General features: G+C 48.8%; 1 protein-coding gene across 3 annotated transcripts in view; it reads left to right on the forward strand.

Annotated features, from left to right (window-relative positions):
- Positions 1–13,770, forward strand: part of mad1l1 (mitotic arrest deficient 1 like 1) — a 26,134-nt gene continuing 12,364 nt past the window's right edge. For all 3 annotated transcript variants that reach the window (XR_009713896.1, XR_009713897.1, XM_061274358.1), the window contains exons 1-17: positions 1–158; positions 756–914; positions 982–1,122; positions 1,210–1,389; positions 1,493–1,617; positions 1,682–1,763; positions 1,839–1,969; positions 2,114–2,228; positions 2,305–2,366; positions 4,174–4,260; positions 4,869–5,013; positions 7,082–7,222; positions 7,290–7,346; positions 7,930–8,018; positions 8,087–8,177; positions 9,838–10,048; positions 10,300–10,493. Coding sequence is in view for 1 of the 3 variants with exons in the window: in XM_061274358.1 (XP_061130342.1) it covers positions 768–914; positions 982–1,122; positions 1,210–1,389; positions 1,493–1,617; positions 1,682–1,763; positions 1,839–1,969; positions 2,114–2,228; positions 2,305–2,366; positions 4,174–4,260; positions 4,869–5,013; positions 7,082–7,222; positions 7,290–7,346; positions 7,930–8,018; positions 8,087–8,177; positions 9,838–10,048; positions 10,300–10,493 (1,998 nt within the window). In the remaining 2 variants the exon portion in view is untranslated. The remainder of the gene's footprint in view (positions 159–755; positions 915–981; positions 1,123–1,209; positions 1,390–1,492; positions 1,618–1,681; positions 1,764–1,838; positions 1,970–2,113; positions 2,229–2,304; positions 2,367–4,173; positions 4,261–4,868; positions 5,014–7,081; positions 7,223–7,289; positions 7,347–7,929; positions 8,019–8,086; positions 8,178–9,837; positions 10,049–10,299; positions 10,494–13,770) is intronic.

Below are 13,770 nucleotides of genomic sequence, written 5' to 3' on the forward strand. Positions count from 1 at the left end.
TAAACTCTCGCGACATTTGGTGTGAGCCAAACAGCATGAGAGATTTTTACGCGCTATCCTGAAGCTAGCTTTCAGCCTAGCTAGCAAGATAACATCAATTTCCAGCAGCAAATTCCGAATAAACTCATCACAAACAAAACCACGGTGAAGTGAAGACGGTACGTGAAGGATTATAAAGACCTCATTGTATTTTGTTCCTAATATATGCATAGACGACCAAGGCTATTTAACTTGTTTTCGGCATGTTTGTGTCTTTTTAGCATACTTCATCCAAATGAGACAACATTTGGCTACAAAAACAAGAGCTGCGTTCGAAAGTCTGCCTGTAACTTTCTCATCACTCATAATGTCCACGAGTCGCTGTCATTCAGTGCATGTTTAATCCCCAAAGTATGACGAAATTGTTCAGGAATATTGGGACGTTCCTGAAATAATCAGAGGTCGGAAGAGTAGGAACAAATTGGACTCAAGTAGCCTACAATTACTTTACAAGCTGGATAGTGTACCGTAATATGACTCAACTAAATGTAAAAAGTAATGACTTGAGTAAAAGATAACTTTTAAATGAAAGGACGACGCAAGCACTGAGTAACTGGTGCCCTAAAATGTTATTGGATTTTTAAAAAAAAAAAAAAATCATGGGCAAAACTCTCCCCGGCATAATGTTTATCTGTTAAATTGACTCCAAGGACAATGGTGTGTGTGTGTGTCACATGAAATACAACAGAAATTGATACGTAGAATTTTGGTTTTAGAGACTCCCAACAATGGACTGTGACGAGGACACCACCATGTTTTCCACCTTGAAGTCCTTCAACTCCTTCATCGGCCGCTCCGGGCGTTCGCCCCAGTTGTCGGGAGCCTCGGCGGTGCACACGACCAACCTGCAGAACCAGTACAAGCGCAGCATGGATGTATGCAGTGACACAGCACCACTCAGGTGTATGGATTTGCATTCATGACATGTATCTTCCCACATAGTTCTTGGAAGCGGCCGAGAAGGTCCAGTCGCGCAGTCGCTACCTGGAGTTGGATCAGGAGAAGAAGCAGATGGAGCTGAGTCACAAACGCATTCGCGTGGAGCTGGAGAAAAGTGCCAGTGATACAGCGTGCAACTTGAAGGTAGCGTTCCTTCACGTCCATCTCTACTTGCTTGAAATATTGCAGTCAACAGTTTGACAAACAAAAACAAACAAATGTCCGCTGTAGCAATTGGAGGAAAAGAACAGCGAAATGGCGTCACGGCTCAAGAAGTCAGAGGAGCGCGAGACGGAGGCCGTCAAGAAGCTGGCCCAGCAAGTGGAAGCCAACCGAGAGCTCGGCAAGAACCTGGAGGGCCTCGGCAAGAAGCTGGATGAGCGAGATGCCCAACTCGACACGGCTAACCAGGTACCCACGGGCGAGAAACATGCAGATGATATACAAACATGCAAGAACTGTATGGAGCAGCCTCACAAAACGTTTGGTGTTTCCCCGCCGTGCCTGTCGTCAGACCGTCATCGGCCTGAAGGACGAGATCCGTGAGCTGAAACAGAAGGTCCAGAACCAGGACTCTGTCATTTTCACAAAGACGTTGGAGAAGCAGGCGCTGCAGGAGCAGCTGGATTTACAGCGCAGGTATTGTAACACAAAATGGACGTGACAAGCTGGCGCCTTCGCCTGATTGGTCCTTTTTGATCAGGAACTACCAGGAGATGTCTGAGATGTGCCAGAGACTCCAAGCGGCGCAGTCCACCTGCTCCGAGCATGTCATCAAGATCAAGGTAGACGTACCGAAGCCAGCAAAGCGACCGCCTGCCATTTTGTGTGTTTGATGTTTTTTTTTTTTTCTGCCCCAGGAGTTAGAAAGGCGTCTCGCTCTCCAGGAGGAGGACTTCGCCATCGTGAAGAGCATCAAGTCGGAGGCCAGCAGGGTGCCCGACCTGGAGAAGGAGCTCAAGCGCTTCAGAGAGGAGAACATTTTCCTCAGGTCAAGCATCCGTTGCTGTCAAGGATAGACGCAGGCACTGGCTAACTTTCACACATACTTCAGTAGATAGCGAGCGAGGACAACGAAGAAAATAATACCCGCACGTCATTTTTTTTTTCTAAACGCTTTGCGTTCTGAATGCAGAGAGAGGAGAGAGAATTGCAGCCTTCTGAAAGAGGAGGCGGAGGGCCTTAAGAGGAAGCTGGAACGCGTGGCCAAGACCAAAGAAGATTTAGTCAACATGGAACTGGAGAAGGAGGTAAGAAAAATAAATCTGCGTTTCAGTCACCATAAGAAGGATGATGGTTGCGTTTGTTTGGTTGTTCATCACACAGAGGTTGACCGAGAAGGTCAGAGCATGGGAGAATCTCGGCCAATCGACTGGACTCAACATCAGGTCAGTGGGGAGTGGTTTCCATCAAGGAACCAGTGTCATGTAACAATAGGCCTCTAGGTGGCGCTGTGGTCATTCTCCAAAACAACCCTTTCTTTCAAGGACGGCTTACTTTCTAATCGTATGCCTGTTGGTGTATCGCAATGTGTGTGCGTGTGTGTTAAATACCTGCCTGGTGTTTGTCTCGGCGCTTCCCAGTCCAAACAAGTAATGAGGCAATGATTGCATGTTTCCTTTTGAGCAGCCGAGCAGATTTGACAGATGATAAAACACTGCGAGCCGCCCTTGACACGTACCCAGCGCGTCTCCGTGATTAAGTGTGACAGTGATGCAAACAGAATGCTAAATGGAAGGTAACCTCGGGCGAACCGCGTAACTCACTCCACTCGCGAGGAAGCAAGAGCACGTTTCACTTTGAATGGACTCGCATCAGTTACGTCGCACGTGAGGGCAACGCGTCACTCAGGTTCCATCCGTCACCTTTTGTAACGGACCAGGCGGAGCCCGGCTCGCCCCGGTCGGATCGAGGCTCCCCGCGGGAGCGCTCCGACGATCTCTTCCCGTGTCGGCGGCTGGCTTCGCCTCTGTGCTGCGGATTAAAGCAAAAAATAAACACAGACTGCCCCGCCGCATGACTGAGGCTCAACACGAAAGGTTAATGCGGCAAATAAATATTTAGAAAGGGCCCGGGGCGACGGCGCCAGCGAACGATGCCTCTTCTTCAAATGGGCTTGTCCCGACAGTGCTGCTGAGCTTTGCAAACAAGCAATTAGCTGTCTTGCTAGGGCGGATTGATTGAGTTTGACTGCACGTTTTATATGATTAATTAAAAACGTTTCATAATGCTCTTTTCTGCTCACAAACTGGTTTTGAAGCTCATGTTTTGGTTGCCTAGCATGCACGTGCATATCCACCAAGGGCAAACTTTGATAGAAATCCATCTTCTGCACACACTTGAGTTTTGTCACCAGGGTTCATGCATTATTCATACACAAATTTGCCTTCGTATTGAAAAAAAATAGCCCTGAAATCCAAATTTATCTCTTTTTTTGTTCCCTTTCCATCTTTTGTGGAAGTAGCTTTTTCGCAAAGAGGGGAAGTAATGCAGAGGTAATAAATTGTGCATTTTCCGAGGCCGGCGTGTTGTTTTGAGGCCGAGCGCCGATCCCCGCCGCTCAGGGCTGTGCGCAATCGCTGTAGTTATTCCGTCCTATGATTCACGGCGCCTCATATTTTAGTCATGAGATTACTTTGGTCCCCGACGCAAAGAAGCCAAGCGGCATAAATCCAGCCCCTCCTCGCCCCAAACTTCAAACTCAACAGCTTTGTCATTTGTCGTCGGCCCCGGCGGGATTGACGTGATGTGAAGAAGAGGCGAGCGTTCAAGTCAAGCCAAGCAGGAGCGCCATTGATTTTTTTTTTTTTACAACTCGAGATGGTCCACGTCATTTGCTCATGATTTTTCCGATTCTTATCGCGTCAACCTATTGATTAGATTTGAAGGCCGAGCCGCCGAGATTTTTATGCTTTGACGACCGTTGCCCTATTGATTTTTTTTTTTTTTTGACCAACCTATCTAACTCCAGATCGTAACCATGTTCTTACTGAGCTTTAAAAAAAAAACGCTTGCACGACGCCGTGCCACCTTCCAACGCTAATGCTACGCTGGTTGTCCTTTCAGCCTCGCTTTACCAATGTGACCTTCTGCGTCGTGGCGTGTGTGTTTTGGCGGCGGGGTTTAACTCCGCCTTCTCCCAGCGAGACAACACGGCGAACGTTTTGGCATTGATCCGACCGTTATTTGTTACAGGAAACCCGAGGATCTGTCCAGGGAGGTGATTCAGATCCAGCAGAAGGAAATTGCCCTGAAAGAACAGAACTACACACTCAGCAGCCGGTAACCTCCGCAGTTCCTCTCAACCCGCGCACACACATCCAGTATCTCGGGCAACTCTATAATTGTCACCGAGTTAATTAAAGTGCTCCCACGTTCTGTAAATTGTGTGCGGGAACAGACGAGAAGGAGAAAGTCGTCGTAATTAACGGCGCCCTCCTTAGGCCGAGGTGAAAGTCTGCGGGGAGGCTCGCGTGCGTGCGCACGCTTCCTCCGAAAGCTTTCATTAGCTAACAAGCATCTCCGCCGCTCGACGTATGGGCTTCATTACGGAATATTACAAAGAGAAGAATGGGCAGAGGGAGGGGAGCGCCCCCCCCATCCCCCAGTATAATTAGCGTCCTATTGATCAGGCCTGGCCGGCAGCAGCGCCGCATTTCATCTCGGAGAGGATTTGACGCGCGACTTGTTCTCGGGCCTTCTCATCGATCCCCAAAGCTTTTTGGGGATGATGCCAGAGTGCAATCGGAGGCAAGATAAGTTGCCTTGTCTCGTCGCGCCACTGAACTCGCCAGAGTGAAAGCGAGATTGGAGAAGTCGGGCCACGGCGGAAACATTGCTCCAAAGTGTAGCCAATTTCACAGACTCACGTTTCCTCCTCCCCTTTTCAGCGTTCGCAGCATGGAGCGCTCGCTGTCCGAGCTGCAGGCGGAGCTGTTGCAGCAGCGCGGCAAAACGCTGGAGGAGCAGAAGAAGCGCGAGACCCACGAGGTGCTCCTGCGCCGGCTGCAGAAGAGGTTGATGCTACTCACCAAGGTATGGACGAGAATCTCACACCTCAACAAAGACCAACGGAAAACCGCAGTGGCCACGTGGGTTTTTTCAAAATCTGATTTTGGTATCATGGCTATATTGCTGGAGAGAATTTAAATATGAATGGACAAATAAATAATCCCTGGCACCATTTTGACAAATAAAACAAATAAAAAAAGTAAAATAAATAAATAATCCCTGGCGCCAGTTTGACAAATTGACACCAAATGGAGTGGTCGTACTCTGTCATATCAGAACGCATAAAAAAAAAAAATGTCACAGAGCCGTAAACGAACCCCACTCGGACGGGAAAGTCAATTTGCACTTCTTCCCCAAGTCTGACGGGACAAGCCCCCGGCGTGCCGGCGACTCTCGTGAGGGAAAGGAAGCGCCTCGGTTAATGGATACTTTGATACGCTCTGGAAAATCGTTCCGGCCCACCGCAAAAAAAAAAAAAAAAAAACGTGTTGAGGCCGTGACTGAAGGCAAAATGTGGGCACGCTAAAGAGGAGGAGGAAGACGAGGAGGAGGAGAGCTTGAGTCATTGCCGTCCACTGACTTTTCAACTTTTACAGTGCCAATAAAAAGTCACTTTTTGGCCGTCATTCTAAAAGGCGCAAATGCAGAACTGCTCGACAACAACAAAACATCATTGCCACAAGGAAGTATTAGTACAATTATTATTCTTTTATAATGGTTTGCAGTTGGTTCATTCAGCACCCATCATTTGATTTAATTTTCAGTTCACCTCTCCAAAAGATTTTTTTTAGTGACAACAAGTCTCATTTCAGACAAACGCAACAAGGTCAGGCCCAAGTTTGTCCGCCATCTTTTTCGCCAGCCTGCGGGCATCCATGAAAATGCTAATGAGGCTTTTATCGGTGCGTCCTCCCCGTTGCCTTTTGTTGATTCTATTTAGTTTCAAATGAAGAGCTTTTCGGTCTTTATCGGACTGATTTTTGATTTAGATGAAACGCGTCTTAACGGACGGTAAATAGCCAGCGGGGCTCAGCTGTCGGAACCCGACCTCTAAACGTCCCTTTTCCGTCTCGCTTTTTTTTTTTTTCTCCCCCATCTCCCTTTTTGTTGCTACACGACCTCAACACCTTGTAATTAGAATTCGCTGGCGGGCCTCATCAGTGTCTGATTATAGTAATCATTTTTTTGTTTTTCCGACACCATGAGGCCGCCGGCTGGTCTCTCCGGAGCCATTTCAGAGCCATTAGGCATTGATGTTGCCGAGGTTCGCTTTGAGGACACGCTGGGCATTAAACAGAATTTTTGAAGTGTGACTTCCTGCGTTTGTACAATGCGGTCAAAGCTAAATAAAAAGAATAAGGGTCCAAAATGTTTCTCGAAACAAAGACCCGTAATGTGAATGTGTACATTTATCTACATCTGCTTATAAAATATCCTGTCAGTTTTTTTATTTTTCGCAAACAGTGACAGCGACGAGCTATTTGGAGATGCGGCGTCGCAGTGAGTGACACTTGAGAAAGCGCAGACTTTTTCTTTGCCTGCTTCTCTCTGCACTTTGTTTTCTCGCTCGTCGAGACTGAAGTGTGCGGCGGCGGCGACCGCGTCGTATGAAAAGGGAGGGGAAGCTTTTTCATCTTGGAAAAATGAGTGACCGACCGCTCCCACATCGGCGCAGACGTGCCTCTGGCAGATTGGCCACAGTCGCAATGTTCAAGTCTAAATCGCCGGCGTGCAGGATTTCGACAGAGCCCATCAGATCTTTTCATTTCCGACAACAAGCACAGCCTCGTATGTGCGATGTGACATGCGGCGTCGTGCAAGGCGCCTTCATCCACTCCCGTTTGGAGTCCCGGTGACAAGTGATCCCGACACCTCTCGTCAGCTGCCAGTTCCTCATTTGAAGGGGGATAAAACAAAAAAAAAGCCTTTGCCTGTCTGCCAGGCGCCAACTGCCGACAAGTGGCAGGCCAATCAGGGAAATAGCAAATAACAAGACACACTTGATTTTCTCTCACAAATGTTAGCTGTCCAAGTCGCGACCTTCTCTGCGAGGAGATTTCCGGGGAGATTAATATGCGCGTGTGTGTTGCAGGAACGCGACGGCATGCGCTCCATCCTGGAGTCGTACGACAGCGAGCTGGCGCCCGCCGAACATTCGCCGCAGCTCGCCAAGCGTCTGAAGGAGGCGGATGAATTGCTGCACAAGACGCAGGACCTCAACACGGAGATGGAGGTGTGACATCACGTTTCCACAGGGCCGAGCTCCGTGATCTCATCTAACGTGGGTTTTGTGTTCTCAGGTGCAGCTGGCCAAAGCGCAGGACGAGAGCGCCACTCTCAAATTGCAACTTCAGACGGTAAGTCGGTCATCCACGCAGTTTCCCGTTCAAAGACGTTTCAAGCCCGTTTAGTAAACAAGCCGGAATAGCAATGCTGTCACGCCGCTCGCTTTTTCTTGACCTCGCCGCTTGATTGATGTTTGCCGCGTGGAAAACGTGGCCTATATTCAAGCGCTGACTAAAAATATCAACCGCGCAGCCAAAAAAAAATTAAAAATTCTCATCTCACTTGAATTGAAACACGAAACTCGCGGAACGGCGACACGGAGTTCGACGCACATACTCGTCTTTGACCGGCTCGCTCGCTCCTACTTTTTAATGGCCCCCTCCGTTGCCGGGGAGACGTCAAGACGGCGGCGAGTCGCTGTCGACGCGTGAAATCCACCTGTCTGCCAGAGCGGTAATTACTTCTCTGTCTCGGCGAAGATTAGCCGCACATGCTGTCAGCGAAAGGAGGCAAATGGAAATGGGGGATAATTGTCAGAGCAGAGATGTGGACAAAGTCTCGGGGCGCACCTCGGATGGAGGAAAAAAAAAATTTTAATGAAGGGGAAAAAAAAAAAAAAAAACTGATCTCCCCCCCCCCCCCCTTCTTTTCCAGATGGAGTTTGAGCTGGATTCTCTGAAGAAGCTGCAGGCCTCGACAGACGGCGGCTCCTCGGTGAGCAAAGAGGAGGTCACCATGCTCAGGTAGCTCGCCGTCCGGCGGTCACTGAGGGCGGAGTCATTCCCCTAAAAGTCACTTTTCTTTTCTAAAGGCAGAAAATTGAAGCTCTGGAGGCGGAGCGGCAGCGTTTAGAGGAGCAGAAGGAAACGCTGGAGATGAGACTGGAGAGGCACAACCTCCAGGCAAGAACCTTTTTCTCTGAATTGCTTCATGGCTACATCAACATAGAAAATCGCAGCGGCCGACAATCGGCGCTCTCGATGTGCTTCGGGCCCCACTTAACTAAGCTCCCTCCTCGTTTCCAATTGTCCTCACGCGAGGCCTTTCATCATCGGGTCCTCCTCGTCCCCCGCCGAGGCGATAATGAAACATGCGAGAGGCAGCGTTTCGGCTTCAATTTTCGGCACCGTGCCAGGAATCTGTGTGTTCTCGGGCATGACCAACACGTTTAAGGCAATTACCGTGAAAATGGGCAAAGGTTTGAGCGGGTCGGCTCCTCGGAGATGCGCCCCCATTTCAATTCTCCGCGCTCACTGGGTGGGAGGGGCAGAGGGATGCAGGAATGAATGCACGTCAGCGGCCACATGTTGACATTCAACCGAGCGTCTCCGCCGTGTTTGATTTTCGGTTCACTGAAGAAACACAAGATGTCTATTTTTTTTATCCCTGCAAAGACATAAACGAGGTTCACTGCGGACGAGATTGCCGTCAATGTTTACAAGAATACGCGTTCGGTTCACCGAAGACGAAAGCGTTGATATTTTCCGCGCCATAAACGTTTGGGTCGTTAAAGATGGAAACCTTCTGCTACGTGCGCTCCACCAAACCTGAGAACACGCTCGGACTATATTTACAAAAAGAGCCTGTTAAGGTTCATTGAAAAAGCCAAATGTATTTTTTTTTTTTTTTTTAAATCCTTCACGTTCAGGACTCAAGTGTTTGTGATATTAGCTTCATCTCAGCTCAGCCCTTGTTCGGCTAAATTGTTTTCAATCTTTCCAACGTCAGACTTATCGTGTCTGATGTTTTCCAAAGCCGTCCTACTAGCGCCTTTCTCGACAAGGCGTTGCGGAATGAAAACAAGCTTTTCCTCTTTCACACCTCTTTGCCTCCCTCCTTCCTAATTCCACTTCCCAGATGCAATATGACGGAACATTTCCCCGCTTTGTCTTTCATGTTGTTTTCCGTCAAGGCTCCGAGCCGGGAGCAAATTGTTGCCCTTGCAAGGGATTGCGTCAAGCCAACCCCCGCGCCGAGATGAGACGAGATAACCCGATGAAGCCGTAGTTCACGCCGCCGTCTGTTTACATCCGTTTGGCTTTAACGTAACGCCGCCAAAAACAGCTCGGCTCATGCTAGCTTGAAAAGTCGACAACATTTTTTCCGTCTTGCCTCAAAGGTTTTGTTGAATCCATCTCAGGATTGTTGTAACCTAATTTGTTTTGTAAACAGTACAGATACCTTGTCCCAGGTATCGATACTTGGCATCGGTACTCGCGCATCCGCCGCTACATTCTGCACTCGTGTTTCCCGTCGCCAACTAAATGATCGTTTACGACGCGTCACTTGACCTCAGTTTGCCTCGCAGCGGCTGCGTGCAAGCGGAGCTAATTTGATTCTCGTGTTGCGCGGCGGTGGTTAAGATTCATTTGCTTGTTTGTTGTTTTGGCTTGAGGAAGAAAAGAAAAAAGAGCAAATGGCTTGCTTTCTGCATTGTTGAGTTAAAAGCATCGTATTTATCTTTATTTGGACCCGACCTCCGTGTCCAATCAGTGTAGTGTTATTCAAATAACGGCAGGGGTCGCAATGAAGTGATTTGTCACCATCTGCGGCGTCCCTCAGGGCGACTACGACTCCGTCAAGACCCGCGTGGTTAACTTCAAGATGAACCCCACCGCCGTGGCCAAGCAGCAGCGGCAGCAGGAGTTCGAGGCCCTGCGGGAGGAAGTGGAGCGCCTCCGCGACGTGGTGCGCAAAGGGCAGGAGAGCGGCCACGTGGATGCCGCCCTGCAGGAGGCCAAACTTAACCTGCCGCCGCCCAAGGAGGTCCAGGGTGAGTAGCATGTGACAGAAAGTATTTCCAACATGCCCGCAACATTCTGCTTGTCGGCGCTGCTGTTTTGGTTAGCAACTTAGCCCCTGATCCAGTTTGACCGATTTCACTGGACTGAAAGGTCTCCAGCGTGCCCAAAATAAAGTACAGTTTAGTCTAAGGCAGCCATTTTGGCCAAAATCTGCCCCGATCAGAAGCACCTGTTAATCTTCCGCATGTTTTTTTAAAAAGAAATTTCCCCCCCATCTCAGATTTGCTGAAGCAAATCAAGGCGTCGGAGCTGAAGAACCAGCGTCTGAAGGAGGTGTTCAAGCAGAAGATCCAGGAGTTCCGCACCGTCTGCTACATCTTGACCGGCTACCAGCTGGACATCCCCATTGAGAATCAGTACCGGCTCATCTCCGTCTACGCCGAGCACGTGGAGGACTGCTTGGTCTTCAAAAAGGTGGGACAGAGAACGCTTTGACCTTGCGCGATGCCAGCCAATGAGGCCACCTTATTGCTTTGTGTCCCACTCAGCCGTGCAGCGACACTACGGCAACACTCTGTTCCTTCTTTCTGTGTGTGTGAGCGTGTTGCCGGGCAGACCGGTATCAATCGATACCGGCTCCGTACACCGTGCGCCGAGTCCTTTTGCCTTTGAGCAAACGCCGCCGCCTTAATTACGACGAATCAACCGGGTCGGCGCGACCCCGGCAATGTTTTTTAAAAATAGCCTGAACTATAACAAAGCAACTGGATTGGGCCGGACACACCTTTGTTTTTCCTTCAGTACTCTCCTTCGCTTGGTGCTGCTGTTTTAGTTAGTAACAGCGTTTGGATTGGCGTTGAATTTAATCTCGGCGCTTGAACGACCGTGTCTTGGAGATCATCACTAATGAAGAGCGCGCGCGTCTGCGCCCGATCCACCTGCCACGAGAGATAATTCACTGTCCATTTTTATTAAGCTCGCTCGCACACACGGACTCATAAAGCCCACATAAGTGTGCAGCGTCACATTCTTACGCTGTACGTGTTCGTGTCTTCTCCCTCAGCCCCTCCCCTCTCTGTCCGACCACATGCATACAGATGTGCAGACACACACACATGCAAAACACACTCAGCTATCCTGTTTAGTATTCAGGCCGCCTTCTGCAGACCGTGAGAGTACACACACACACACACACTTGGTGGCCCATGGCTCCGCCGAGGTGTGTTCCGCTAATAGTACAACATTGACACGTACGCAATGACCAACATGTGAATTCACAAAGAGTAAAAAATCCCTGAATAGTACCAAAACATAATTAGCTTTATTAAGACTGTAAGTCCCAAAACACACTTTTGATCCGAAACCACTTTGAAAATCGTTCCAAAAACATCCGCCCACCCTGAACGGCGGAAACCTTTGGACTAATTGCCATGACAAACAACAGATGAAGTGCGCCAGTGTCCCAAATAGGATCCAAGCGTTATTCAAGCGAGCCACGGGGGCCGCGGGATAATCCCGCTAATATTCCCGTCAAGACAACGCCACCCAAATCCCCGCCGTGGTGTAAGCTGTTTAACCTGCTCCCGCCGCTGCACACACGCTGTTTATTCCCCCAATTATGGAAAAGAATTCCCACAGGATACAATGGAAATGCTAATTAAGATCCAAAGTCAAACTGCCGCCGTGGGCGCTTCAGGCAAACGCGGCCTAGTAAACAATCGGATGTACGCGTGAGGTTATTTTTCATTTTGCCGCTAATAGCGCGGACAATCTTTGATGCTGCTTCTCTCTTTTTTTTTTTTTTTTTTATGTTGGAAACTCAAGCTCTATTAAGCGTCGTTCACACCGCTCCGACATCTCGATCGGTTTAAATCACGCCGGCATCTCGCCCAAGCGAGAAGTTGCCACGGGTCATTTGCCCGCTTGGACCTGGGCCCAGTTCACCTTTGGTTGGCATCCAATTTTTGCCATTTGTTTTTCTCTTCTGCCAAATTCTTCACCCGGCAACGTGTCAGTGGATAAATGTGTGGATGGAGTGTTAATTTGTGGAGGTAAAAAAAAAAAAGGAGCCGCTGTGTGTCATCTTAGTATTTTTAGCGCGGCCCCCCCAGGTGAGACGTCTGATTAGCATGCGTGATGAGGTATTTATGAGCTTCTGCTAATCAGGGAGATAAACCACATGTCGCTGTGCCAGCTACTGATTTCCTTCTCGCAAGTTTCAAAGTGACGGCATGACTTTACACAAAGGTTAATTTGACCCAAATCAAGAATGTCATAACTGTTTTGAATATTTTAGATTTTTGTTTTGGGTGGCTGGAACGGATTCATGACAATTGTGTTCATTTCAATGGGGTAATGTGATTTGACGCGCACCTCTCGGAACGAATGCAAGGTGTGTCGTCGGCCGTTTAAATGCGCCGCTTAATCACTCCCGAGTGGTCGATCAAACGCAGGTGGGTCATTAAGGCAGGCCGCTCGGCGCTCATAACGTGCACTTTATTAAGTGCCTCGGCTTCCTCGCCAGTCCGTACGTGCGCGGGAAACTGCCATCGGATGCTTTTTTGTTTTTTTTCTGCATTTGCTTCCCACTTCTCGCCTCTAAATTGGTGCGTGTTTGTTTTCATGGTTCCATCTCCTCCCTGTATTACGGAGCCACGGGAAAAGGTACAACGGAGGAAATGGAGAGAGTGAACGTTTTTTTTTCTCTCCCATCTTGACTTTTGTTGCTGCCGCGCACTGTTTTTTTCTTTCTTTCTATTATTATTTAATGAGCAAATCAATAGAAGCACGCCGAGCCCCGGGTCCGTGGCGTCTCTTGTTATTGCTTCTTTTTAGACTTGTTTTTCTCCCCGCCACTTTTACCGAGTCAGGGTGGAGAATAAAACATGACGTACTGCAGCGTGCGGGTTTGATCTCCTTCTGTTGATTCCCATTTTGCAAGGTGGCACTTTATCATGCTCCACCGGTCTGAGGCGGCCATTTTAAAATGTGCCGCTAAAAACATTTGTTTCTGAACCAAAAGCAGAGAAAACGACTGTTTTTACTCAAACGCTGTGCTGCTCTCAAATTCAAAAGGAGGCAACGCCACAACTCATTTGGTAGATTGCACACCAGAATTTGACCAATGAGCCAATTCAAGACCCTTTTCCATACCTATCTGCTGACTGGTCAAATATGGACGTCACGGCGACGGTGAGGGCTTGAGTTGACAAATCAAAGCCTCCCTCCGTGGCAGTTAGCGCCGAAGGTAAGAGCCAAAATCTCCAAAGTAAATTATTGACACGAGGCCCGTTTAGACGCATCAAAACGGGGGATGTGTGTGTGCATGTGTGTTGTATCCAAATATCCGCGCAGCTTTGCAAAAAGGTCAACACGCAGCAGCAGCAGCAGGCTAATGACAACATTTGGTTTGTTTAATCATAAAACATCAATAAGAAATGCCACCAAAGCGCTGATGGGAATACACCAGCGGCATTACATTTTTTTTTTCTTTTTTAAATGATTTATTTTTAGCTGGTCGCGCTACAAAACCTTCCGAGGGAAATGTCCTTGTTGACTCTGATGCCGCCTGACAGGAAGTTGTCAGGCCCCCCCTAGTGTTTGTCCACAGTCACCATGGCAACACAACCTGTCCACCGGGAGGTTAACGACGAAATCGCCGTCGTTCCACAAACTTTGAATTACCCGCAGCCTTTTTTGCCACGCTTTATTTGCCGTTTAACAAGCCGTAAAGGGTGACGTCCTCGCCTTT

Source organism: Syngnathus typhle, linkage group LG3 (genome assembly GCF_033458585.1).
Source record: "Syngnathus typhle isolate RoL2023-S1 ecotype Sweden linkage group LG3, RoL_Styp_1.0, whole genome shotgun sequence".
Taxonomy (NCBI): domain Eukaryota; kingdom Metazoa; phylum Chordata; class Actinopteri; order Syngnathiformes; family Syngnathidae; genus Syngnathus; species Syngnathus typhle.